At 50.8% G+C, this 27,377-nt stretch overlaps 1 protein-coding gene across 9 annotated transcripts in view; it reads right to left on the reverse strand.

The window, feature by feature from the left end:
- ARSG (arylsulfatase G) overlaps window positions 1–27,377 on the reverse strand; it is a 108,104-nt gene that overhangs the window by 10,389 nt on the left and 70,338 nt on the right. For 8 of the 9 annotated variants that reach the window (XR_013354730.1, XR_013354728.1, XR_013354729.1 and 5 more), the window contains exons 6-9: window positions 25,327–25,464; window positions 18,176–18,372; window positions 17,152–17,232; window positions 5,385–5,493 (exon numbers count right to left, since the gene is read on the reverse strand). Coding sequence is in view for 6 of the 9 variants with exons in the window: in XM_077853687.1 (XP_077709813.1) it covers window positions 5,385–5,493; window positions 17,152–17,232; window positions 18,176–18,372; window positions 25,327–25,464 (525 nt within the window). In the remaining 3 variants the exon portion in view is untranslated. The remainder of the gene's footprint in view (window positions 1–5,384; window positions 5,494–17,151; window positions 17,233–18,175; window positions 18,373–25,326; window positions 25,465–27,377) is intronic. The other variant, XM_077853686.1, reaches the window with a different exon arrangement.

The raw sequence follows: 27,377 nt of genomic DNA on the forward strand, positions 1-27,377 counted from the left end.
TCCAGGGTCCAAGGATCCTGGGAAAAACTGGGCAGCGCCGAGCACTGCAGCACAGTCCGAGAAGGCCACACGGCTGGGGCCCCTTGGCTCTAGCTTTCTCTAGATAGCACCCCTAAGAGAGGCTGGTGCCACAGAGGGGTCACAACAGCGAGCACGAAAAACAGGATCTGTGTTAGATCGGAATGTACGGCATACTTTCTTTTTCTATCTTATATTTTTCTCCCCCAGTGTCATGAGGTTTCACATCCTAATGGAATAAAGCCCGAAGTCTACTGTTTGTGGGACCCTAGCATCTCAGAACTGCTCAGGATCCTGAGAGGTACCTCGTCCTCCCAGAGGACAAAGAAAACCTCGGCCCACGAGAGTCTTCAAACATCTCCGACGACCGGACTCGCCAGTCCAGCATTGATCACCAAGCCCAAGCTACCACCAAGGCTTTCCTTCTGTCTCGGAGGAAGCCAAGCCCCCGAGGTTAGCCTTGGAAGAGGGAGGGCCTCCTGGGCACACTACAGTCCCAGTGCCAGCCCGGAGGTGGGCGCCCCCATCCCAGAGCTGGGCCCCCAGCCTAGGTGTGAGTTTAGAGGAAACCAGTGTCCTACAGAAGCCACCGAAGGGAGCCCAGCTGCTCCAAACCTCAAAACTCACCCAAGAAACTGGTCCTGGGAGTCATCGAAAGCTTCGAGAAAGAGACACAAAAAACCTAGAACCTACATTTTCAAGTTTCTGTGGCTAATGCCACTTGGGATGGAGGCTTTGGGCAGGGCCACATTCTGACTTTCGTGGGATCTTTGTGGGCTGCTGCTTCCATACAAAATATGTAAAATCATATTTCACAACTGTGTTGACTGAAAGACGCACATAGAAATAGTAGATATTAAACCATTTTTCCAACATAAAAGTTGGGGTTTTTTTTCTCCTTCTGATTTTAGAAGAAATTAAAAATCTGTATCCCTAAAAATTTCATGGGCCTGGCTCTGACCCTCCCCAGCCTAAGGGACAAGTCAGCCCTGGCTTCTGGAGGGATGAAACCCCCCTGGGCCTGAGGTTTCTCTGCACAGTGACACAAAATGCTGCCATCAGAGTGGGCAGGGGGCCGCCTTTGCAGGTTCCGCTGCCCATATGAAAGCGTTTCTTTCTTTCTTCATATGGCTTCCGCCAGCCCAGGGCACTGAAAGTTGTTCGGAGGAAGTGTGCATGTTTGTGTTCCTATCCAAGGTGTTGCCATAGGAACCTGGGCGTAGAGAGCGGGCGACCGACCAGGAGGAGGATGCCGGAGGGTCCGAGGGTCCCGCCAGGAGCTCGCTGGGGCTGACCAGCAGCAGAGGCCATGTGTGGATGGGAACTGGGGACGGGCCGTGCTGGGCTGTCCTAGGGGGAGAGCATCCCAGGGCAGAGGGAAGGGCTGGGAAGGGAGGTGTTTCCTAGAAGCTGGGGAGGTTATATCTGGGAAAAGGCGGTGTGATCTGAAGACGGGAAGTGGGAAGGACAAGGGGGTTGCCAGGGGAAGGATTGAGGGTGCGTGGGCCTGAACACAGAGGGAGGAGACAACAGAACTTCCTCCAGGTCGCAGGACAGTGAGAACTGTCCCTAGGACGTGGGAGCAGCTCCCCATTTAGTTGTTAGTCTCTTCCTGTCGGATTTCCCTCTCGCGAGCCCTGGGAAAAGCAGGTATGCACCCCTTCCTGGCCTAAGCCCCTCTGCAGTTGAGAGGCTGCAGCTGCCCCCAGACCCCCACCTCGGGTCCCTCTTAGAGCCCAGCAGAACCCCCACTGCACTGTTTCCAGGGAACATGGGGGTCCCAGAGTGTCAGGACCCACCACCCCCCCAGCACAGAGCACACACACAGGTTACGTAGTAGAGCACAGCTAGGAGCAGGGGTGGGTGTGAGACCCCTCCCCATCTCCCGCTCCCCTGCCCACTGTCCACAGGAAAGAGTGGGGGACCCTGAAAGGAGATATGTGGCTAGACCTTGCTCTCGTGGTGACACCTAAACCACAGGACACTGATGTGAACATGGACTTCTGGGCCTGGGCCTGGGGACAGTACAGAGGCAGGCGAGTCACCCTTCCACACAACTGACAGCACTGCAGGTATCCGGAGACAGCCACGAGGCGGCCCAGGGGACTGTGTGCTCTCCTGGCTAAGCGGAACCTTTAGAGATCCGGTCACCTTGTATTTGTCCCCGGAATCTGGGATTCTCTGTTCTGAACACAGATGGCAGTCTCCCGGCTCCGAGACGCAGGGCACAATCTTTACCTCTTTGCATATGGCGATGAGAGATCACAGACTATGGTTCTCCACCAGCACGAGTCTGCCCTCCCAGGGCACATCTGGTGCTGCCTGGAGACACTGGTTGTCACGACTTGGGTGGGGGTGGGGGGTTGCCATTGGCAACAAGTGGGTAGAGGCTACTCAACATCCTACGGTGTGTGTGCAGCAGAGGCCTCCAAACAGGATGCGCCTGCCCAAAAGGTCAACAGTGCCAAGGCTGAGCTGTCCCGCATTAGAGTCGGAGGTTCAAACCACCGGCCCCTTTTGACGTGTGAAACCAAAGCCCTGCTCTCCTGGGGGCAGGTTAGCTCCTCACCTTTGTCAGGAACTTTGTCCCATCTGCTCACTACTCCATCCCCGGTCCCCAGAGCAATGCCTGCCCCACAGCTGGACACAACAATAAAAATTTGGTGAATGGGGATCCCTGGGTGGCGCAGCAGTTTGGCGCCTGCCTTTGGCCCAGGGTGCGATCCTGGAGACCTGGGATCGAGTCCCACGTCGGGCTCCTGGTGCATGGAGCCTGCTTCTCCCTCTGCCTGTGTCTCTGCCTCTCTCTCTCTCTCTCTCTCTCTCTCTCTCTGTGTGACTATCATAAATAAATAAAAATTAAAAAAAATTTGGTGAATGAATGAATAGATTTCCCTCACTCTGTGATTGTGTCACTGGGCTTGGGGGCCAGGAGACGGTGAGGCCTTTCTTTGACCTCACTACATGACATGGGTGTGCGGTGGAACTTTCGTTAACAGTGAGCATCTCTAAAAGGGAACCAATGGAGTCAGTGTGGATCCCTCTTCCCTTGCTATCCCCCTCCCCCCAACACACTTGTTACGTTTGTGTATTCACGTGAGTATCTATATCAAGCTGTCTACTCTCTTCCCGTGACTTCTCAGGGCCACCAGAATTGAGGTGTAAGGGCTTAGCTCTGAATGGTTCAGGGGAGTTATCTCTGTTCTAGAAGAAGATCTATATCCATCCGAGGAATAAAGTGCTGGCAAAGGTGATAAGCACCCTGGGTGGGAGAGCCTGGCTGGGCTCCCAAGGACATGAAGCAGTCTCCTCGGTTTATTAAAAACGGATCATGAGGCTATCCTCCTTAGAGCTGAGCCTGCAGGAGTCACGGAAAAGAGCAGCAGAGACACAGTGGCCTGTCCTGGCAGTAAGGACACTCCACCCCAGCTTGCTATACGTGGATCGATTCATGTGGGGCAACAGCTAGGAGGTGAATTCTATGGACACAAACTTTCCTGCTACAGTTGAGTCTACTTTCGCACCAAAAACAAACAAACAAACAAACAAACAAACAAACAAACAAAAACATGTTACGGGGAGCTGATGGGGTGACATTGGTATTGTCCTGGCGAAACTCCAGGGGCCCTCAAGCAGACGTTATCTTGTACCAAGACTCACCTTTTTTCAGCCACCCGGCTATATCCCCTAAGATAGGTGCCCCCTCAGAGGCCTTAAATCATTAATGGAGCAATGTTATTGCACTGCTGCTGCGACGGCCGACTGTGGGTGCAAACAGCCTTCTCAGATGAGAAGCACGCGCTCGGTTTTTGGGGCTGGAACTTGAGAGATTGCCCAGTTATTTGTGCATGTGCGGCCCAGCCTGTGAACACTTGGCCCGACTGCACCAAGTCAGCCCCATAAAAAGCAGCCCATCTGGCCCTCTTCCCGGCCAGCCTGACATCACGGACTCCAGCCCACGCTGTTGTTGTCACACCTGCTGGCACCCCCCTGACAACACGCTGCCCCCTCCTGACTGTATTGGGCAGGGCTGAGCCGAGCCCTGGGGCCTGCCCCGGTACCCCCACCCCCACCCCGGGCTGCCAGGGACAGTGCCTACCCACCCCCCTCTGGCCATCAGAGCTGTTTACCTTCGCCTGGGCTCCAGCCTTCCTCCCTGCTCCCCACCAGGTCTGGGGATGCTGGAAGGAGCCCAGGAGGCTTGTTTTCCTCTGTGAGGCTGGGTTTTTTTTGTTTTTTTTTTTAAGATTTTTTTTATTTATTTATTTATTCATGAAAGACTGAGAGACAGAGAGAGAGAGAGCGCCAGAGACAAAGGCAGAGGGAGAAGCAGGCTCCATGCACCGGGAGCCCGATGTGGGATTCGATCCCGGGTCTCCAGGATCGCGCCCTGGGCCAAAGGCAGGCGCTAAACCGCTGCACCACCCAGGGATCCCGAGGCTGGGTTCTTTAGGCTACAACTCATTCGGCTGATGAGAGAGCCTGTGGAACTAACACATTCGTCTCTAACCAGCCCAAAAGCTCTGAGCACAAGAGTAGCACCCAGTCCCCCTTGTCAGTGAGTACAAGAGCAGAACCACAGAGAGGAAGTCCCCAACGGAGTGAGTGACAAGTTCCCATCGTAAGACTGGGTCATACAGAGAGCTGCATGCAAGTGCCCTGAGAATGGCACACCACACCACGTGCTGTGCCGAGGAGACGGCCTCCTGGATCTGCCTTAAGATAACAAGATAAGAGTCGGGGGGTGGGATATTATCACATTTTAGAGTCATCCTTCTAGTAAAGGGAGCAGCCCATCAGCTCACCTCACTGAAAGGGAGGCTTCAAGGCCACAGGTAGGCATGTCCTCACCTAGGGTTCATTCTTTCCTGGTCAGCCCATTGGGGCCACCTCCTCTCCCTCCCCTCCAGGGCAGGGGGACACCTAGATTCCTTTATTGGGCCCATGTGATTGCTGATGATAAGCTGGCTTCACACAGGCATCCTGAGGCCACCTGCCCTCACCCCCGAGGATGGAATAATTATGGCTTCAATGGTCTATTCTCTCCCGTCAGCTGAGCCCAGACCAAAAAGGGAGATGCTGCTGCTAACTTCTCTGCCACCGCAGCGTCAGCAGACACCGTCCTGTCTCCACGTCGAGGCCATGAAACCCACCCAGGCCCCTCTTCACTCCAACATGACCCCCAGAGGATGGCTGGGAAAGAGCCACTCTTTCCACTCTGTAAGTAGCACAGGTACCTGGGAACACCTGGCCAGGGCAGGTGGCCGAAGGGGGTCTCTCTTCTTGGGGTTTTTGGCCATTAGAGCGTCGATTCATGATTTTCTTGCTCTGAATCCCAACATTTCAAGATAGTTTGGGTCTCATACCTTAACAGGGCAGTGCTGGTGACATTGACGGGAACTCTCCCAGGCCAGTAAGCCAGAGCCGGGACACGGTGGCCTCCTTCCCAGGTGGTCTGCTTGGCTGGACTGCCCCCTGCGACAGGACACATGCAGTCAGGTCTCTAGCACCACGGGCCTTTTCTAAAGGCACCCTGAGAGCTTCCGATCCCTCCAACCAACGGATGACTTCTTTAGTAACCAGCTATTTTTACTCCTCTAGCTAACATCTTGCATTCTGTGCTTTTATTTTCCTGGATTCAACATAGATAAACAGGTGCTGCTGTCACTCTCTGTGGAACCAGGTCACTTTATTTTCTTCATGATACTTTTAACACTTTTAATTGTCTAAGGTTTGTTCATTGACTCTCTGATAGTGTCATCTCCACACCAGGAGACTCCATCAGTCTCCTACAACCAGGAATGGTAGGTATTTAACAAATACGTTGAATAAAAAGGACTTTGTCTTCCGACTGCTCATATGACTGTTTAGGCTAAATATATATATACATATATATATATGTATATATATATTATACATATATATATATATACACATATTTACAATTATTTGAAAAGACAGAAAGGCAGAAACTCCCCCAGCTATTTGATCTGTTCAACGCCCAACAACTGACCTGGCATGGATTTTATTGTTGTATTTCTGTTTGCTTCGCTTCGCTTTGTTTTTCTTTGACTTAATGAGTTGTTCTCATGTCGTAGAGACAGCATTAGTAATAGCTCCGACCTCTTGCCTCTTGGGGGGCTTTGGGGGTGGGTGGGTGGGGTAAGAACAATCTATGTGCAATCTATGAATTTCCACTTTGGTAATTAAAAGGAATTATTTTCATAACCACTACTCAAAAGTGACCACCAGTCTAACGATGACCAGCGGGCTGGAAGAGATGAGGTCATGTTTTATGGAAACATCCTGAATTCATGTAGCGTTGAATTAGCCATGACCATCCCACCACTCCCACACACACCCCACCCTCATCCCACTGAGCCAAGGATTCCACAAAGTTAGCGTGTAGAAAGCCCTTCCAAGGCAGACGCTGTATGTGGCTCACACATATCGTGGTCATGCAACCTCCCCATGTTTGGCTGGCATGGCTATGAAAGCGGCGATGATGGGCAGGAGGGGGCTACAAGACCAGGGCGTCTGTCGCTCTGCACTCACACTGCAGCAAACAGAACCTCTAATGTCCCTGGCCCAGCACGTCCCACCGGAAATGCTCAGCATTCTTGGGATTTTCTCCTAACCAGCTTTGGAGTCCCCCAAGTGTTGAAGTAAGAAACAAAACATAAAACAACTCACATCTATGGACTGTTTATGCTCAGGGGTGTGGGACTCTTAAAACCAAGTGGAGTTCGGCAGGCAAAGCGGGAAGCTCTTTGCTCGTTTGTCGAAAGCCACACCTCCCAGAAATGCGTTCGGAGCCCACTCTCAATTTTTCACGCACATGGAACAGAATCCAGAGCTGCGGCAAGCCTGAAATGCACTCCCACGTGGCCTTGGAATGCATAACTCAAGCTGCAGCTCAAGGCCAAAGAGCAGAGAGGAAGCATCCCAACTGCACGTGCTAGAGCTCTGCAGATAATTCCCCTCCCCGGGGAGGGACATCTGTATGGAAGCCTGGGGGGACAGGTGGGTGAAAGCATGGAGCCTGTTTCTTTGCATATCCACACTGCACAAAATTCAAACAGATTGACTTAGTCTTTGAGGCCAGATGCTAAGGACCAGTGAAGCCCCCAGTGCTGAGAGGCAAGCCCAGAATTCTGACAGCCAACGGGAAGGCAGGAGCCAAGGGCCTACCCGGCGGTGGGCATGGGTACCAGGCTTGGTCTCTGCCCCCAGCATGTTTCCAGAAGAACATACTAGCTCCCCATTAATACATTTGCTGGTTGATCTTCACCACGAGGGGCTCTGCTTGTCCCCCACCACCTTTTGTGTGGCTCTTTTTCAGGCAACTGATCCTCCTAATTTGGTTCTCAGAGAAAAAAATTGTTCAATATGTTTGCCTTATTTCAGCAGCGGGTGGAAAGCTGGAGGGATTCGAAGGAATCCAGCCAGTTATAAAAAGTATGTGTGTCAGTGCAGTGGAGAGCCCACATGGAGAGGTTCTGGAGCCAGGAGGAAGAGGATGGCTGGGAGAAGCCCCCCAGTATGACCACTTGAGGAGCGATCCCCACTCTGTGTCGTCAAGACCAGCCAGCCAGCGCCGGCTGCACCCTGGCTTCTGGCTTTAACAGAAAGACACAATTACATATTCCAGCCAGGCCCACAGACTTCCTACTGTAGCAGAATTTATCTTAAAGGAGTCCAGAGAATGAGTAAGCAATTATAAAAAATAGATTCCCCTGGGATGCCTGGGTGGCTCAGTGGTTGAGCGGCTGCCTTCAGCTCAGGTCGTGATCCTGGGGGTCCTGGGATCGAGTCCTGCATTGGGCTCCCCACATGGAGCCTGCTTCTCGCTCTGCCTGTGTCTCTGCCTCTTTCTCTCTCTCTGTGTCTCTCATGAATAAATAAAATCCTTTAAAAAAAAAAAGTAAATCTCCCTTGAATTATTACATTGTACACCTGAGACTAACATAACATGGTGTGTTAATTGCAAATTTACATTTTTTTTCTTAAATCCCCCTTAGCATGGAATTGTCTTGCTCTAAATCCCAGTATCTCATTGGCTGACTGCATAGTGGACAAACTTAAAAAGATCCCACTGGCATCCTCTGTGGGGTGCCCAGAGTTGTGGAGTCTGAATTTCAGAAACATCTAACAGTGTTTCCTTCAGTTTATCTGCACAGCTAAGGCTGAGTGCCTGCCCCCCAATACTCTGCAATGATATGAAAGGAAACTCATTCTGAGCTAAATGTAATAACCACAGTAACCACAATATCTCGTATTTGTTGAGCCTTCCCTATGCACCAAGTTAAAGTACCTCGAAGCATGACGCTAAGTGCTTCCCTGCATTATCCCATTTAATCCTACTGACAACCTTGCAAACTAGGCACTATTATCCCCATTTTTGAGACGAAGACACCGAGGCTCAGAGAGATTAACCAATTTGTCAAAGGTCACACAGCTAGCAAACGCCAGGGCCAGGATTTGCATCCAAGTCTAACTACATAGCCAGCCCCTGACCCATCAAAGCTTCTAGCACAGTGGCTCCCACCCATCCCTGAATGTATATTAGGATGACAAGGGGAGTTTTTGTTTGTTTGTTTTCATTTCAAAATGCTGAATTTTTTATTTACTTTAAAAAAAAATTTTTTTTATTGGAGTTCAACTTGCCAACATATAGCATAACACCCAGTGCTCATCCCATCAAGTGCCCCCCAACTAGGGGAGCTTTTAAAAAATACCCAGGCCAAGTTTCCTTTCCCAGAAATTTTAGGTTCATTTGCCTGGGATGGTACCTGGACATTGCTATCTTCTAAAGGTAAATATCTAAAAATAGTTAATATCTGAAGATGGGAGAACGTCCATCTAGGACAAGAGCAAGGGGCAAAATCAGGAAGTGGACACAGTGCGTTTCAAAATCAAAGGTGGCTTGGGATGCCTGCGGGGCTCAGCAGTTGAGCATCTGCCTTTGGCTCAGGTCGTGATCCCCGAGGTTCCGGGGTCGAGTCCCACATTGGGTTCCCTGTGAGGAGCCTGCTTCTCCCTCTGCCTGTGTCTCTGCCTCTCTCTCTCTCTGTCTCTCATGAATAACTAAATAAAATCTTAAAAAAAAAAATTAAATGTGGCTTACCCGCTTTTTAAGCGTGTGTTTCATATTGCCCACACCTTTACACCTTTATGCCATAGGATCGTAAATGTAAACCTGTTACTCTCAGTAAACCTAATGGCGAAGCCCATCCATCGAACTCGTGTGCACTTTTGGATTTCGAAAGCTATTGGCCAGTTTAGATAAACCTTCAGACTTTGATCAGTGGCACCAGCCCATTCAAAGTGCCCGTTACATCTGGCTCTCTTTGGAGAAATGCACGTCTTATGGTCGTGAGAACACATTTTAGTGCGCTCGTGGTTAGTTATGACTCTCATTAAGGCAGAACCTCTTACTTAAAGCCATAAATATTTAGCCTCAGCAACCAAAACATAAACAGAACCATGATTCATGAATTTGCTTACTTGTCCTCCCCTGGCTGCGGAAGTGAAGTGGCATTCCGTGATGCAGGGCAGACGGGGAGGCCGGGCACGACTCCCCGCCACCGCCCGCGCCTGGAAGTGGAGGTCTTTCCCCTCGCGGCCTACTCGACGTCACTGAGTCACAAGGGCAGCCCGGCTAAAGGAGAGGGCTCGCTCAATACAAGAGAACCACCAGAAGACCCCCCCCCAAGCGATTCTGACTTAATAAGCCTAGAGTGGGGTTCTGATGCCAGCTGATTCCGATGCCAGTGGCCTGAGGAGCAGAGTTTGAGGAATATTAGCAAGATGGGAGGGAGGATGCCTCTGGAGTCCAGCAGGCCCGGGTTCTACATCCAGGGCCATTCTCGACATGTGGCCTTGGGCAGGATTCTTACCCTCCCTCAGCTCTGAGGGGGAAAAGATGATTGTGCCTATCTCACGGGGGAGGTGGGCAAAGCCACAGAAGATCATGTGTATCAAGCTCCAAAGCAAGGTCCCCCTGCACAGCGCCTGCAGGAAGTGCCTGACAGACGCCGCCGTCCAAAGAAGCTCAACAAACAAACAAACAAAAACGAAACAACCTACGGAGGGTAAACAGCAGAAGTTGCAAGCTGGCAGCTCACACGCTGAATTCAGCCCTCTGACAGTTGGGTTTGGCACGAACGGGATTTTCTGAACTAATTCTGAATGTCATTAGACGGGGCCCTCTCTGCAGTCTACTGAACCCCTAACGTGCTGCCCACCACTTAGGAAAACAAACATTTGCTCGTCCACATTACCTGCCTGGCGTTTGTATTTGTGACTCGGGTGGGACACGCCTGTCCCGAGGAGTGTGCATTCTCTAACCTTCTAAAGAAGCAGCCTTTGTTTCTAAATATAAATATGTGTCCTTGCCAAGGATACCCGCAGCATACTAGTTTTCTAGAAACACAGGGCAGACGGGCCTCTGTTTGGATGGAGGACTCTGGCTGGCCTGGGGTGGCCTTGAGCGGGGTGATGGGGACATTCCAAGCCGGGTGGCCAACGTCCCGGAAGGAGACACAATTTGACTTCCACTGGGTCCCCCAACCAGCTGGCCCTGCCCCCCAGCAGGGCCAACAGCCAACATCTCTTGTCCGCTCTCCCTCTCCCTCACCCAGCCCCACCTCTGACCTCTCTCCACCCCACCCCCTGCCCCAAGCGGAACAGAAGGCCCAGGATGCGGAGCCGCTTCCCAGTGGGAAAGCTTACGCAACAACCTGATAGCATCAAATTACAAACAACCAAGGTCTCCTAGAAGCTGAGGATGCCAAATTCAACAGAATGTTTCCTCATCACCAAGGGGGAGGAAGGAACAGTTCTGCTCTTCAAATAAAACAAGGAAAGATTTTCCAGACAGAGGAGCAGTCGGTTAGGGGGCAAACAAGCTGCTGGTTGTGTCCCGGGTAGGAAATAGGTCTGGAGTGGGGAAGGGAGGGCCTGCTGCTCCGGGCCAGGGCCACGCTGGGGCAGCAGGGGGCAGGCACCCGCGGGTCCTCTTTGGGAGAAAGCAGGGGCGCTCTGCTCTGCTCGGGCCCAGCACCCCCTCCACCCGCGTTCAGTTTCTCTTCATCCCTGCAGGGGTGCAGGCCAAGCCCAGAGGAGCATCCTCACTCCTGCACAGGGTGCAGAGATGACTCCAGGAGACGCTGCCTCATCCCATCAGCTGAGCAAGGCGGCTTGGCCAGGAAAGGAAAGGGAAGACGAGGAGGGGGGCCTGGGGCCCCGGGAACAGGGGAAGGCAGCGCGTGGCCTGACGTAGCGGGCTGGCTGCGGGGAGAAAGAAGCAGGGCTCTGGGTACTGTTTGTCCTACTCCGTTGCGAAAACACTGACTGCCTTCTCCCTTTCATCTGCTCTCAAGACCCGGGCCCCTTACAGCAGGATGTGAAGGCATCCCACTGAAGAGGAACCTGGACGAGGAGGAGCAGGCGGTCCAGAGGGACCCCCAGCCTCCCTCCCGTGACCTGAGCCCTGGCACACAGCTCCTGCCACGCAGGCTCAGCCTGACTTTCCAGAGGCCCCCCCCCCCACCAAGCGGTGCTTTGAGCAGAGAGGAGGAGGAGGGCTGTGGGGGAGCCCCAAAAGGAAGCCGGTTTGGAGAATGAGGAAGGGGAAGTGTTCACCCCCTAGGCCAAGTTCACCTTCAGGCTTTCCTGAGAAAAGAAGAGCATGGCATCCGGCCCCCACCCCACTAGAACACCCCACTCAGCTCCTTGCCCCACTGGCACCACAGGAAGCCACAGGTGTATCTGCCTCGCTCCTAGAGAAAGAGTGTTCTCTCTCTCTCTCTCTTTTTTAAGTGATTAATATTATAATTTTATTCGATATGAATAGTTTGGCTCTGCTGGATCAGATGAAACACGCACACATGCTGTAGCTGTGAAAAATCCCATTTTCCGTTTCCGTGTAAAGCAACATCTAGAGCAGCTGAGAGGGGGAAAAGTTATATTTTCAAAAATAGTTAAGCCAGACTGTTTCCTGGAGATACTTCATTCATTTTTCATCCTCAGATGCTACTAGCTATTTCTGGGAGGGCCAGACAGTAATACCAACCGGTTTGGCTTTCCCGACGACTGTTAACAGACTATCCCACAATGAACCGGACTTGGTGCCAAAGGCACTGCGGTGACCCCCGACGTACACGTATTGTAAAACATGTGTTCCAAGTAAAAAGATCCAGATTCGCCAGAGTATGAAATGAGAAGACTGAAATCCAGCTTCGGAACAAAGTTTCCAAGACTGAGGCTCCAAACACTTGGAAAGTCCTCCGTATGTTATTTAAGTTGCCCGCAGCCTTCGGTAGGGCTAGACACTAATACTGACCAGTTTAGCTTAATTAACACCAACCAGTTGACTCAGCTGGGAATGAAGACGCAGAGAATCATGGGGGTTAGTAGAGGACACGCACAAGGCTGGGTGCCCCCATCTGATGATGGTGGGCAGCACCCCATCTGATGCTCCCATCCATCCAGCAAGTGGGGTCTACAGTCCTACCTTACAGAGGGAGGAAACTGGGTTGTCCAGGGGAGGGGCCCGGTGGGCACCGATTTGTAAGTGGGGTTGAGATTGGAGCCCCATTGGGGCTTCCAAAGCCATGAGCTCCCTCCACCTCTCCACTCAGACTCCTGCAGATTTAGAAAGATTCACACTGTTATGGGAGCCAAAGACATTTTTCTTGACAACCGTGAAGTCCAAAGAAGCAACACAGGATTTTCCAGACGGCTGAGCAGTTAGCCGAGTAGAACAAGGTGTGACTACAGCCATGGTGTAGGTTGAGTTATGAGCTGGTGGGGGTCAGATGACAAGGCCCCCTTGGCCAATGGCTGGCCTCGGAAAGCCCTCCGCCCTGCTCCACCTCAGTTTCCTCGTGTGGCCAACAGGGTGGTTGGAACAAAGATCGCGGAGGTGTCCTCCTACCCTGGCATTCTTTGAGTGCAGGGATATTGCTGGGGATTCAGTCACCTGCTGTCCTCATTTATCACCCAGGGCTTGATGGAAACGGGTCTAGCCTTGTCCCTCTCTCTGCCCTCAGCCCCACCAACCTAAGAGGGATGTCTTAAAATTGAGCAAGAGGCCAGAAAGAGTGAGAGATGGGAGGCAAGTGTTTAGGGGTATGTGGTTTTCTCTGGGGCGGGGAGATGTCTGGGGGCTCTGCAGTGAATGTGCTCAATGCCAGTGAGTTGTACACACTAAGAGGGTCCATCTTCTGTCCCAGAATCTCACTTCAAATAAAAAATCGAAAAATGTCGCCTTTACTCATAAAACGTTTCCACGAATCCATGTTTCTTTAGAATCAAGGCCTAAATGGTCTGTCTGAAACAAAAGACCCTTGACCACCAGCCCCGGCTCTCACTCCTGCCTCGCCTTCCCCTACACGACCCACTTCTACGAGCTCTGGACACACACACAACTAGGCAGCTCCTGTGCTGTGCTCTTCCCGCCGCTTCCCGGGGCTGCTCACGAACCCCTCCCCTGCACATCCCTAGCTGTGGCCTACTCATTCTTCAAAACTCAAACAACCCCAGGAAGCCTTCCTGTGTCTTTCTCATGTGGATGAGATGTCCTCGTGCTCCTCTTTATCATGGAGTCCTTACCCATATTACAATCTCCTGCTGAAGTGGAGGCTCCCAGCACAGTCCAACAGAACTGCCTGCAGTGATGGAAATGGTCTCTGTTCACACTGTCCACTATGGTAGCCACCAGCCATATGTGGCTTCTGGGCCCTTGCAGCGTGGCCAGGGCGCCAGGTGTACGAGACAGGGTAGCTCTCGACAGGTAGCACCCAGATTTTAACCTGCACCAAAAATCATCTGAAGGACAAGGTAAAACACAGGTAGCCAGGGTCCCTCCCCAGAGTTTGTGACTCAGCAGGTCTGGGGTGAGGCCCTAGAATTTGCACTTCTAACAAGTTCTCAGGTAGCGTTACTGTTGCCAGTCCGAGGCCATAGCTTGGTAACTTCTGGTCTCCATCTGAAAGTTCTAGATTCATATGGTTTCCACGTGGATATTCTAGTTGGTGGTTCTAGGAGTGATTCCTGGACCAAACATTTCAGTGTCACCTAGGAGCCTGTTAGAAATGCAACATGCTCATGGTTATCCCAGAACTACTGAGTCTGAACTAGAGGATCCCCAGAGGACTGTCTGCATGTTAAAATCTGAGAAACAACAACAACAACAATAACAACAACAAAAATAAATAAATAAATAAATTAATTAATTAATTAATTAATAAAATCTGAGAAACAGGAACACCTAGGTGGCTCAGCTGATTAAGTGTCTGCCTTCAGCTCAGGTCATGATCTCAGGGTCCTGGGATCGAGCCTGGAGTCAGGCTTCCTGCTTATCAGAAGTCTGTTTCTCCTTCTGTCCCTCCCCCTCTGCTTATGTGTGTGTGCTCTCTCTCTCCCCCTAATAAATAAATAAAATCTTTAAAAAAAATAAAATCTGAGAAACACTGCTCTAGACAGTCACTCCATAAAGCCTGGGGCTTTGTTGATCTTTGCATCCCCACTTGCTGGCACAGAGTAGGTGCTCAACAAATGCCTGAAGGTCAAACCAAGGAAAGGAGAAGTGGAGGCTGCCCAGCTCATCATAATTGTGGGGTGTTTTTTTTTTTAAGATTTTATTTGTTTATTCATGAGAGATACAGAGAAAGAGGCAGAGACATAGGCAGAGGGAAAAGTAGGCTCCCTGTGGGGAGCCAGATGTGGGACTTGATCCCAGGACCCCGGGATCACGACCTGAGCCAGAGGCAGACGCTCAACCACTGAGCCACCAGGTGCCCCTAATTGTTTGTTTGTTTTTTTTTAAAGATTTTATTTATTTATTTGAAAGAAGGCAGGGGGAGGGGCAGGTGGGAAAAGAGAGAATCCCAAGCAGAATCCATGCTGAGCACCAAGCCTTACGTGGGGCTCCATCCCCCAACCCTGAGATCACGTCCTGAGCGGAAACCAAGAGCCAGACTCTTAACTGACTGAGCCACCCAGGCAGCCCTCATAATTCTGTTTCTCACAGGGCAAAGTACTCCCCTCACAGAACAGGACCCCACTCCCCATCACAAAACCTAATTCGTGATTTCAAAACTGTCATAAAGGGGAGAGAGACAAGATAAGGCTGGTCTAGATAGGAGATCAGAGGTCACCTTCTTAGGGAACAGAGGGCTATCTACAGAGCCACTTACTGGTACATGGAGACCCCATCCAAGGTCTCCATAGCTTTCTGGAATTTTACACTGGAGAGTTCCAATTCCAGGCTCCTTCAGGCTTTCCAACTGAGCATTAGGGCCAGTAGCCTGGTCTGAGGGTATCCCAGGTATGGAGAGGAGGATCAGCTAATGCAAAACTACTCCCAGCTCCCACTGTATCTCTCTACCCCCAGTCCGGGCACCTTTGTCTGCTCGTTTTTCCAGAGAACATTCCCGAACGGGACTAGTCAAAGAGATCAATACGTATAGAGAGACACAACACCCTGACCGATGAAGCCCACTGGTCACCAAGCAGGTCAGGGGGGAGGCGGCCCCCAGTTCTCCTGATCCCCAGCTGGAATCTCCAGGCACAGCACCTGGCTATAGTCAAGGGCAGCCACCCACTTGTGAAGTTCTCAAGAGATCTGAACAGACACCAGGTTAAAGGTGACAAAAAAAAATGAAGCATCAGCACTTCCTTCTCGTCCCCAACCGTGAGATGCACAAAAGTTCTACTTTCTAGGTAACTGCCAGACTAATAGGAAAAACAGTCTGTGTCCTCTGACCTGGAGACAGTGAATGCCATAGCTCAGGAGCTGGTCAGTAGGGAAAGCCCAGCCCAGGGAGGGGGTGATCCCCCCAAGCCCACCTCTGAACCCCTTGGATATAAGCACCTTCCAGAATTTTATTTTAATCTTGTAGGACACAAATAAGACCAGGTTGTTGTGAGGAAAAAAAAAAAATCACATTTAGATCCTCCTTCCCCTCCCCAAAGGTAACCACCTCTCATGTTTTATCAACTGCCCATAACTCTCTCAAGATTTTTCTGAGAATTGGTAGCTTATTTTCATAGAATAAGATCATACTTTATATATCGCTCTGTAACCTGCTTTATTCACTGAAAAGTATTTAAGATGAATGTTTCCAGGTTAATAATATGCATCATTTCAGCAGTTCCTTAGAATTTCCTTAAATGTGCATGTCACCATTTCCTTAAGCACTCCTCTCTTGCTGGATCCTTGGGTAATACCCAACTCTTTGGTTTTTTTGGTTTGTTTGTTAAAAACTATGTGGGGCACCTGGGCGGCTCAGTGGTTGAGCATCTGCCTTCAGCTCACTGCGTGATCTCGGGGTTTGGGGGTTGAGTCCCACATTGGGTTCCCCTCAGGGAACCTGCTTCTCCCTCTGCCTATGTCTCTGCCTCTGTGTGTCTCTCATGAATAGATAAATAAAATCTTAAAAAAATATTTAAAAAACCATGCAATGAGCATCCTTTCACATACAGCATTTGCACTTGGCTAATCCGGAAGAACTGATGCATCCACCGGCCTGTGTTCCAAGCCTTTGGTCCTTTTTGCCAGATTGTCCCCAGGGCAGTAGCTGTGTTAGAAGGTGAGGTCCCCGAGCACATGTCTCTGAGGCTCTCCTTCATCTGCAAACAGAGGCGCTACTACCTACTTTCCAACGTTGTAAGGTTTAGGGATTATGTATATCAAAACCTTGTGTATTATGCCCTGAATGTCTCCTAAATGAATGGAATGAATTCATGGCTGGATGGAGGGAGGGATGAGTGAAAAAAAATAAAAAGGAAAGAAAAGAAAAGAAGGAGGATGAGTAAAGGCAGTGGGATAAATGTCAAGGTAAAGTGTATTTGTTGGAAGGTTCCTGGACTCAGAGTTCATGCCCTGAGGGAGCCCGGGGGCGGTAGGAGATAGAAGGAGAGAAAGGGGTGGGTCCAAGCTTAATAGAAACTCTCATCTCTCAGTTTATTCCTTCCCTGGGAGCTGGTGGCTGGTGAGCAACTTTGACTATCATGATGATGGCCAAGAAGCCTGCGTATGAGTTGATCCTCCCCGAGACAGACCCCACAGCCCTACCTGGGCTCAGCATCCCCAGTGGGATGCACCAACCCCAGTTGAGCCCCTACCTTGATGAGTTTGCCACAATCCAGTGAAGGGACCCACGCTACCTGCCAGCTCACACTTCTGAGCCCACGGGCCATTGTCTCCTGGAAACCAAAAGAAGCAACAGGTAGCGATCAACTGGCCTGTGGACACTTTTGCCGATGCTCCCTCCCTGGTCCCACATCTCCGTGCAGAGCAGGGCGCTGGGAAGGAGAAGAAGCTGTAAAAATAAACATGATCCCTGCCCCCGAAGAATGACTTGTTCTATGAGGCTGGGCTTCCAAGAGGTGGGCTTTCCCTGGCCCAGGTGAGCCCCAGGGCAAGCGAGCCTCTTGTCTCAGATGCTTTTACCTTCTCCTTTGCTTTTACTATCCTCAGCCCTGCAGCTCTTTCCTGAGAGCCTGACGCACCCAGCGCCTCCCTTACAGGATCTCAGGATCGTCCAACACGCTAAGCAGTAGATGCTGGTGTGAGCTCAGTTTTGCACGTGAGGAAACCGGCTCAGAGAAGGTAAAGTGCCTTTTCCAAGTTCTGAGCAGTTTCAAACCCAGGTCTCTGCCTGCCCCGAGAGCAGCGCTTCCAACCACCACTCCCCCCAATTCCAGAAAGGCACCCAGGACCCACAATGCCTGCGTAGGCCCTTTAAACAGCTCACTAGTTCAGCGCACTCGGCCAAAAGATGTGACCACCGGTGGCAGCTGGCGTCTCTGGGACTGGGACGATGGTGAGGAGGGAACCTCAGAACCACCCGAGGACTACACGGATTTGCAATGTCAAAGTCACTACCCAGATGGCCCTAAACCAATACGGAAGAGGCCAGCAGGGTACCTTGCTCTCTGCACAAACTTTTCCAGGGGCTCAGCCTCGGAGGCCCCAGTGGACAGGTGCTCAGCACTCAGGCCAACAAACACTAGCAGGACGCCAAGTTCAAAGCCAGGCCCCTGCCCTGTGAAAGAGGATCCCTTAGCCAGATTCTGCTCTTCCAAGGGGGCATGGGCAGGGTTATCCATTAGATCTCAGGGAGCTAGCTGGGTTTTACTACTTCACCTGTGAACCAGAGGAATGTGTTCTCTTTGGCTGTGCGGTCAACTTTGTCCTTGATCTGGCCCACCAGGCTGTCCATCTCCCGGAGACCTGCACCGTATGGCCTTCGACCCCGTAGGTCTGCTGAGAGCTGGGTCCTGGATATGGGCACGTGCATGTGAGCCAGGCCCATGTACAGCAGGAAGGGCCTTCCGCTGGCGCTGCAATGGGAAAGCCAAGAGGTAACTCTCCGGAAGGCCCTGCTGGCTCGTCCATTGTCTCCGTGGCTCTCCTTTGCCTCAGAGAAAAGTCCCAGAACACCTTCTGCCCCACGTGTTCAGGAATACACACAGGTCTACAACCTTCCAAGGGAACGTGGAGGTCACCGGGTCAGCCAGTTACAAACTGGGAGTCATCGTAATAATTGTCACTGTCCTTTATTATTGGCTGAGAGCTTATGAAACCCGATTCGTGCTGCCTATTTTCACCCTCACAATAACCCTCCAGTTCCTTTCCCAGATGAAGCATCAGAGGCCCAGGGAGACAAAAAGGACTTGTCTACGGCTACCTAACTAGTAAGTGATACGATCTGGATTAAAACTCTCATCTGGCTGACAGCAAAGCCTTGGCTCCTAAATGCCACAGCTGACAGCAAAGCCTTGGCTCCTAAATGCCACACTCTAGAATCCAGTACAAACATATTTTAAAACCGGATCTGCTCTTTAATGGCATCCAGGTCGTCACATCCATTCCCAGCCTCGGCCCTTTCTAGGAGATGAATGAATGACTCATGTTGACCACAGGCAATTCCAGGGACACACATGAGTACTGGGAACATCTAGGTCAAGGCTCTGTTAGTGGCTCAGGCGCTGGCTGCCCCCGTCTGGACCCTGACGCTTCCCCTCTTGGGAGTGGAGGGAGCCTGGGCGGCCTCTGCTTCCTGGCTGTCCCCCACCTCCATTCCCAGGTAAGGAACGGGATCCAGCCAGCCGCAGAATTCCAGCCTCGCCCCTCCTGAAGCAGCAGGGACCTCCATGGAGCCCCATTCCACAGACCACACCTATGGGGGAGCACATCTTTCGGGGTATGTATTAAGGACAAAAGGACAACACCATCAAGTTGGTACAGAGAGGTGATCGGAGCATGGCTCGCTTTACACCAGCTCCCCCACGATTGTATTTTCAAGCTGGCTCTCAATTATTTAGCTTACCCCAATTTACACCACCCCATAGCTCTGAGAGTCCCCAGCTCTGCCTCAAACCACACCTTGCAGAGCCTCTTGCATCCCTATCCCGGGCCTCCCTGATTAGGGCTGTGCCTGTCGACAGGCATAAAACTCAGAACACAAGTCCTGAGACAGGGGACTCCTCTTCATCTTAACCGACAGTTTCTCTGCAATATTTCCAGGGCTGCGTTGTCCAAAGCAGCAGCCACGACTTGTATGTGGCTTAGATTTCAATAAATGAAAAAATTTTGTTAAGATTTTATTTATTTATTTGAGAGGAGGAACAGAGAGAGAGAGAGAGAGAGCATGAGCAGAGAGAGGGAGAAGCAGACTTCCTGCTGGGCAGGGAGCCCGATGTGGGGCTCAATCCCAGGACCCTGGGATCATGACCCGAGTCGAAGGCAGGTGCTTAACTGACTGAACCACCCAGGCACCCCTCAGTGAATGAAAATTAAGTAAAATTAAGAATTCAGTGTCTCAGCAGCTACAACACAGATGAGTCTTGAAGACACTGTGCTAAGTGAAATAAGCCAGTCGCCAAAGGACAAATACTGTATGACTCTACCTAGAGAAGGTACCAAGAGTGGTCAACTTCATAGAGATAGAAAGTAGAATGATGGGAACTAGGGACTGAAAGGAAGGGCAAACTGGTGTCTACTGAGTACAGAGCTTCAGTTTGGGATGATGAAAAAAGTTCTGCAGATGGATGGTGGTGATGGTTGTATAACAACGTGAATGTATTTAATGCCACCGAAATGTACGATTAGGAAGGGAAATGTTCTGTTATGTATCTTTATCACTATACACATATATTAAAATTGTATGTTTCGGTTGCCCAAGCCGACTCTGTCAGATGCTCAGTAGCCACAGGTGGCCGGTGGCTACCATCTTGGACAGCACAGATAGAGAACATTCTCATCCTTGTGAAGAGTTCCATTGGGTAGTGCTGACTTAGTGTCTGGGGACGATAAAGTACAGTTGTATAAGTTGTGTCCTGCACCAGGACGTCCCGCCGAGACGATGAATAGATGCCTAATTCCAGCCCTGCAGTGCCCTGGCCAACCTGGGTGCTCCAGCAGGGATCAGCAGCCACCCAGAGGGGGTGCTTTTTTCTAACAGGTAGATACCATAAGGCACGCCCCAACTCCAGGAATTTTGCAAACCAGTTGTTAGATACGGCCATGATTAAAGATTAAATGATATAAATGCAATTAAATAAATCATGTGAGAGGCGCCTGGGTGGCTCAGTGGTTGACCTTCAGCTCAGGTCGTGCTCCCGGGGTCCTGGGATCGAGTCCCGCTTCGGGCTCCCCGCAGGGAGCCTACATCTCCCTCTGCCTGTGTCTCTGCCTCTCTCTGTGTGTCTCTCATGAATAAATAAATACAATCTTTTTCAAAAATAATAATCTGATCGGAAATAGAAAGTGGTGGGTGGGGGGCACCCACCTGTCATGAAAGGCCCCCAGTGGGCGTCTGGCCAGAGAGCCAGACCGGCCGGGGGTAGCAAGGAGGGCTAGGCATCTGCCTGGTTGGTTTCTGGCTCTGGATAAGGGGTGTCTCTGGAATGGCTTGCCCCCACATTTCTCCATGTTTCTCGGGGCTTCAGTGTTACAGACAGCGCTCTCAAACCCAGTTGTGAACCCAGTTCCTCTTTAGAAGCACATGGGAGGAGCTCGACTATAGCCCTCTGGGTTGGCCCCAACCCAGCAGCCCAGCATTCAAGGCCATTCCCAGCCTGGGTCCCTTCCAGCCTTCCCCTCCTTCCTCTCAGAGACCCTCTCTATACATGCCAGCTTCTCAAACGCCTCACCTTCTGCCTTCCTGTGCCCTGGTCATGCTATTCCTCTCCTGGCAGTCACCTCCCTGGTATCCTGCCTATAAATACTTACTCAGTGCTTAAGATCCAGCTCTAAGCCACCAACATGCCTCCTGTGCTCCCAGGTCACGGATGGTGTCCTGCTCCCCTCCCTCACCGTACTCATCAGTATTGATAATACACACTGTTAACACCAGCTTCCCACAAATCTGTTTCTCCACCAGCCTGGGAGCCACTCAAAAGCAAGGACAGATCTAATTCACGTTTGTATCCCTAGCACAACACCTGCACGCCTTCAGGGCAAGATAAAGTCACTCACTCACTCAAGGAATATTTATTAAGCTCTAACTAGCCCTCAGGCAGTGGGCACAGAGCAAGGAACATGATAGAGATGATTTTCAACTTCTTGGAGCTTCACATCTAATTGGAAACAGGAGGGGAAAATGCAACTAAAAAAGTAATCCGATAATTATTTGCAAATTAGTAGGAGTGATGGAGAAGAACTATATATAGGGCGCTGTGGGACAGTGTAATGGGGGAACTGAGCTGGCTTTGGGGTAAGGCAAGAGATCCTTAAGACTTTGAAGCCTACAGATGGGGGGCTACAGGTGGGCTGTGCTGGTGGCCGCTGGAGCAGGTGCAACAGGGCCAGGGAGAAGCTGCAGGAGAGCAAGACTCCAGGTCCCACTATCCCTTAGCTCCTTCTTTTCCTCACTCTGTATTCATCGGACTATTTCCACAGGAGAGAGAGGAAAGCATGGGTTGGGGGGGGGGCATGAGCTCATAGTCGAACGCAGAGCCCTGATTCAGGGGGCAGGTTGGTGGGTACAGGTGAGGGGCAGACCAGCAGGGAGACGGCAATGCTGGGGTGGGGTCGAGTCAAGTGAAGGAGGGAATCAAAGCCTTGACACGGCTTCTTGGCTCCAGCCCAGACAGGTGGGGTGGAGAGGGCTCATTTGGCACCTGTGTATCCCCGGGACCTTGTTCTTTTTTTTTTTTTTTTTTAAGATTTTATTTATTTATTCATGAGAGATACAGAGAGAGAGGCAGAAAGAGAGAAGCAGGCCCCATTCAGGGAGCCTGACATGGGACTCAATCCGGGGTCTCCAGGATCACACCCTGGGTCGAAGGCAGGTGCCAAACCGCTGAGCCACCCAGGTGTCCCCCCGGGACCTTGTTCTGAGTGATGAACACTCTGCCTCGCCTACCACGCACTCTGACTTCAAGTACCCTAAGCTATTGCTCAGGCCTGAGCCCAGCACCCTCACCCTTGTCAGGCCCCGTATTTCATATTCGGGCTCAGCGTGCCATCATCCCAGACCCTGGGAGGCACACGGGACTGGCAGCTCCATGACCCAGGAGCCCATGACATCTGCTTTCTCCTTTTTTGCCAGGTAAGAGCTACGCCTGCTGTTTAAAACACCCAGATCCGGGGTTAGCTTTGGGCACGCTGCTAGGCAGGAGTCTGCATTCGACTAAAGATCTAAGAGAGTAGAAATTTTCAAAGAAGCCTCTTGCCAAGGAGGAGCAGGAAACCCCACTCTGGAGACTTCCCATAGTTCTGACAAACGGGCCCAGGTTAGGGAGGGCCTGGCCCCGGGGGCAAGCGTCACAGAGGAGGAGTACAGATCTGGGGACCTTTCTTGCTGATGCTCCAAAAATCATGGATGAATTGGCAAGTCAAATCCTAAAGAAATCAGCACACCCAAGGGATTCATGTGACTCTTCACTTAGCTAATTAATAGGGACGCCCGGGTAGCTCAGTGGTTGAGCGTCTGCCTTCGGCCCAGGGCTTGAATCTGGAGACCTGGGATCGAGTCCCACGTCAGGCTCCCTCCATGGAGGCTGCTTCTCCCTCTGCCTGTGTCTCTGCCTCTCTCTGTGTGTGTCTTTCATGAATAAGTAAATAAAATATTTTTTAAAAAGAGCTAATTAATAAATTAGCAAACTCTTCACCTTTTTCATACGATAAGGAGATTATTCATGCATCTGCCTGGTAAGTGATTAGTTAACTGGTGGATGAACAGCCCTGTGCCCACTTGAGAGCTTGAAGCCGTCCCCCATCCCCAGTGGGCTCCCACTCCTCCTCTGAGAGTGCTCTGCTGTCTAAAACACTGCAGACTGTCCCCACCAGCCATGAAGCGTCCACCTGTCACAGGGCACAGGGACCTGAGCCATCCTGAAGCTCCAGGGAACAGACATGTGTTCAGCTCTCCAGATGGGAGAAGGGGCTTGCCTGTTTCATCTCAGCCATGTGAAAAAAGGCCAGTGTTTCTGAGAGCCCCAAAACACTTAAAAAATGTGGCCCCTGAAGCCCCAACAGGCTGTTCCCCAGATTTAGGCCATAAGTAGTTTTTATTATCGAGAATAAATCGCTGCCTCTGCTCTGCCTGTTGCCCTGCTCTCTAGAAAAATCTGCGGCTGAGCAAGGGGTTGGGAGGGATTCTTGTACATTTAAAGACCAATACGCTCAGTTATCCACAGGTGGAGTCCCTTTTTAATTCTGCACAAGCAAACAGGCATGTGACACATTTTTTCTCGCCCTCTTAGGCTAAGGCTATAGGGAATAGCAAAGAACCTGCTGGAAACTGTTCCACTGCCCTGGAGGAGTTTGCAGCCCAGGGAGAAAGATGAGCTGAGCACACAGAGGCTCATTAGAGGCCAGAGCAAAGGCAGCTATGAAGGGTCAGAGCAAGGCCAAGGTGGTAGGGGCAGGATGACCGTGTATGATCACATGCTTACACCCCACAGCCTGCGCATGAGCACCCAGGGGTGTGGCCTGCTTCTGCTTTTTGGTTTTCGTTATTTTTAATGAGTCATTTCTAACATTTAAAGATCAGGAGATTTCACACCCGGGCCAGGTATCTTGTGTGTCTTATGAAATAAAAGGATCTGACGGTCTTGGCTCCCATCCCCTAAAGAAGCCACAGGCAGCTAGAGCAAGGTAGCAGCTGTTCCCTTAGATGGGGCCTGTGCTTTCAAGTTCACCACAGCCCCCACCACTCCCTAAAGCCTGACACTCAGCCTGCTTCCCTCTGTAAGCTACCAGGGCCCTGTAGATGCTAGAATTTGCAAACCCTGTGTGTTACATTGAATAACGGTCCCCAAAGGTATCTGGGGCTCATCCCTGGAATCTGCGAGTGTTACCTTTTATAGCAAGAGAGATGCTGTAGATGCAATTGAATTAAGGTTCTGGAGATAGGGAAACTATCTCGGATTCACCTGGAAGACTCTCAACATAATCACAAGTATCCTTAAAAGAGAGAGGCAGAGGGAACCCTGGGTGGCGCAGCGGGTTTAGCGCCTGCCTTTGGCCCAGGGCGCGATCCTGGAGATCCAGGATCGAATCCCACGTCGGGCTCCCGGTGCATGGAGCCTGCTTCTTCCTCTGCCTATGTCTCTGCCTCTCTCTCTCTCTCTCTCTCTCTCTCTGTGACTATCATAAATAAATAAAAAAATAAAGTTAAAAAAAAAAAGAGACAGGCAGAGGGAGATTTGACTACAGAAGACAAGAAGGCAAAGGGGCAATAGAAACAGATATTAGAATGATGTGGCCCTAAGCCAAGGGATGCCAGCAGCCACCAGAAGATGGAAGAAGCAAGAAACATTTCTCCCCTGGAAGCTCCAGAAGGAGATAGCCCTGCTGATACCTTGATGTTAGCCCCATAAGACTTATTTTGGACACGCAAACTCCAGATCTGTGGGAGAATAAACTGCTGTTGTTTTAGCTGATAAGTTGGTGATAAGTTTGTTAGAGCAGCAGTACAACGCTAATACATCCTGCCAATTAATGAATCAACAAACGTCTTGAGTGCCCAGGATCCAGCAGCAGGCCCTACCGTCCAGGAGCTTAGAGGAGAGGACAAAACGATGATGACAATAGTGCATGATCTGAGCAGGGGCAGGGGAAAGCTCCCAGAACTCTGGGAACATACCAGAGGAGCCTCGAACCCAGGCCTGGAGATTCCAGGGGAAACTGTTGTCTAGTTTTATTTATAGGAAACATGCATGCATCCATCTCTGTTGGGCGATGGAACTCCACCGAGGTTGGGAAGGGTGCTGAGGCCAGGGGACATGGTGGGTGGGAGCAGGGGGCAGCCCTGGGGTGCGGGGTGGGGGGCAGGGGGCTCTTACCTTGCATGCTGGATGAACTGGATAGCTTTCTCAGCATATTTGTGTGCCAGGCTGCTCAGGTTCACGGGCTGCTCCACGATGTTGAGGTTTTCATACAGAGGAAGGGCCACATCCGTGTAACAGTCCCTCTCAAGGCTTCTGTGTGGAAACCACAGACGGTATTTATTTCCACAACCTAAGTAGCCACGGTGTAGAGCAAAACGCTTTTATGCAGCGATGAACGTGAACACAAAACATTTAATAACCCGGCCCCAGATGATTTTTCCAGTCTGCCATTTCCTCCAAGTACAAAACCAATAAAATATCTTCTTCCCTTTCCTTCTAACAGATGTTTATGCTCCTCGGACAAGCCTGGCCACTCAGCAATGCTCACGAAGACTTCCGTGAGCTGCGTACATTATTACTCCCATTTGGTTGGGAGAGAAACTGAGCTCCAAACAAACTAAATTACTCAAGCGGAGTCCCACAGCCCATCAATAGCCCCCATCCCCGGCATTTTCCGCCGACCTCCCTAAATGATGACTTCTGTCAATGGGGCACAATGCTTGGTGCTTTCCTAGGACAACCATCGGGACTTCACGTGAAATGACGTTGGACAATAAGACAGATGACTGGGGATAGTTTTAAATATTTCAAAGCATGTTTGGAGAATTTGGAGAAGCTTTAGCAACTAGAAAAAGTGGGAGTCAAGCCAGTTATATCTTCTGGAAAAAAACAAAAAATACAAAAACAAAAACAAAAACCCAGTCCTTGGTCTTACAGATGGAGATGAACCTGAGAGTGAATGCCCCAACATGAGTGGCTGAGCAATGACTCTAGCTGTGAGCTAGACCTGTGAGCAAGTTACCTAAGCTCTTAGGGCCAACTCTCCTTATGTGACGAGTGCCCGTGACCTCTGATGAGGTCTTGAAAGGACAGAACAAGACAGTGAGTGTTGGCGCTCCTGCATGCTGCCCAGCATACTAGCAACCCCATCATCACTCAGGCCCTCAGCCCTGGCTGCCACAGAGGACGGGGGGGAGGAGCTGCGAACCATGGGGAGAGAAGGGGGACCAAGAGACATCTCAGAGAAGGAAACCGTCCTCATGGTGCAGGGAAGGACTGGAAAGACATGAAAACCCCCATTGTACCTAGATGCACACATGCCCCTTTATAAAAGCTTAGGACACGAGGTCAGACTGGGATAAATAATCGCCAAGGACCACAATTTTTGAAAAAGGGAGAAAAGATTATCACCGTACTAGGCATCATAATGCCAACCGCACGGTCAGTGTCAAGTTTTTCAGGTTGTTATGACTTTGTGGCAACTCCGCCATCACCCACAGTCTCTCCCTCTTCCCCCCACCAACCCAACCCTTTTTTTTTTCTGTTTGATTTAACATGGATTTAAAGGGACCTGGCTGACATAGGTCATGCCACAATATGTCCAGGTGTGCCCACAGGTGTGCTGTACAGGCCACAGGTGGTAGGGACAGCAGCAAGATGTGCTATGGCTTCACGTCTCCTGCCGCAACGTGCACACAAATATCACCTGCATATCTTTTGAAAATGCAGACCTGAGGCCTGGGGGATCTTCCGTGCTGCTCTTCTAGCAAGCGCCCAGGTGATGGCCACGCTGCCAGGCAAGCACCCATGCTTTGAGCAGCACGTGGGCTCTGGTCTCAGAGGGACCCAGACCAGAGCCATTACCTCCACCTATTACAGCTGCAGGGTGACCTGGGCAAGCAGATCCTGACCTGTCCCTTTACAGGCTCCTCACTTATAAAATCAGGTCAGATACCTGCCTTATACAACAGTCAGGTCATGTGGATTGCAGACAAACATGCAGAGTGCATAGACTATAACAATTTCTCAATAAATGGCCATTACTATATTAACGATTGTGGTGTTATTAAGGAGCCAGCTGAGACTGTCTTCCCTCGGTGGCTCAGACACCTGTGACCTTATAAACAATCACAGAGCATGGGCTGAGCAAGCAGGGCACCTGGTTTATGTGACTCTATTACCTGAATAAAATTTAGCATCTTTTTTTTTTTTTTAAGATTTTATTT

This window comes from Canis aureus, chromosome 16 (assembly GCF_053574225.1).
Source record: "Canis aureus isolate CA01 chromosome 16, VMU_Caureus_v.1.0, whole genome shotgun sequence".
NCBI lineage: Eukaryota > Metazoa > Chordata > Mammalia > Carnivora > Canidae > Canis > Canis aureus.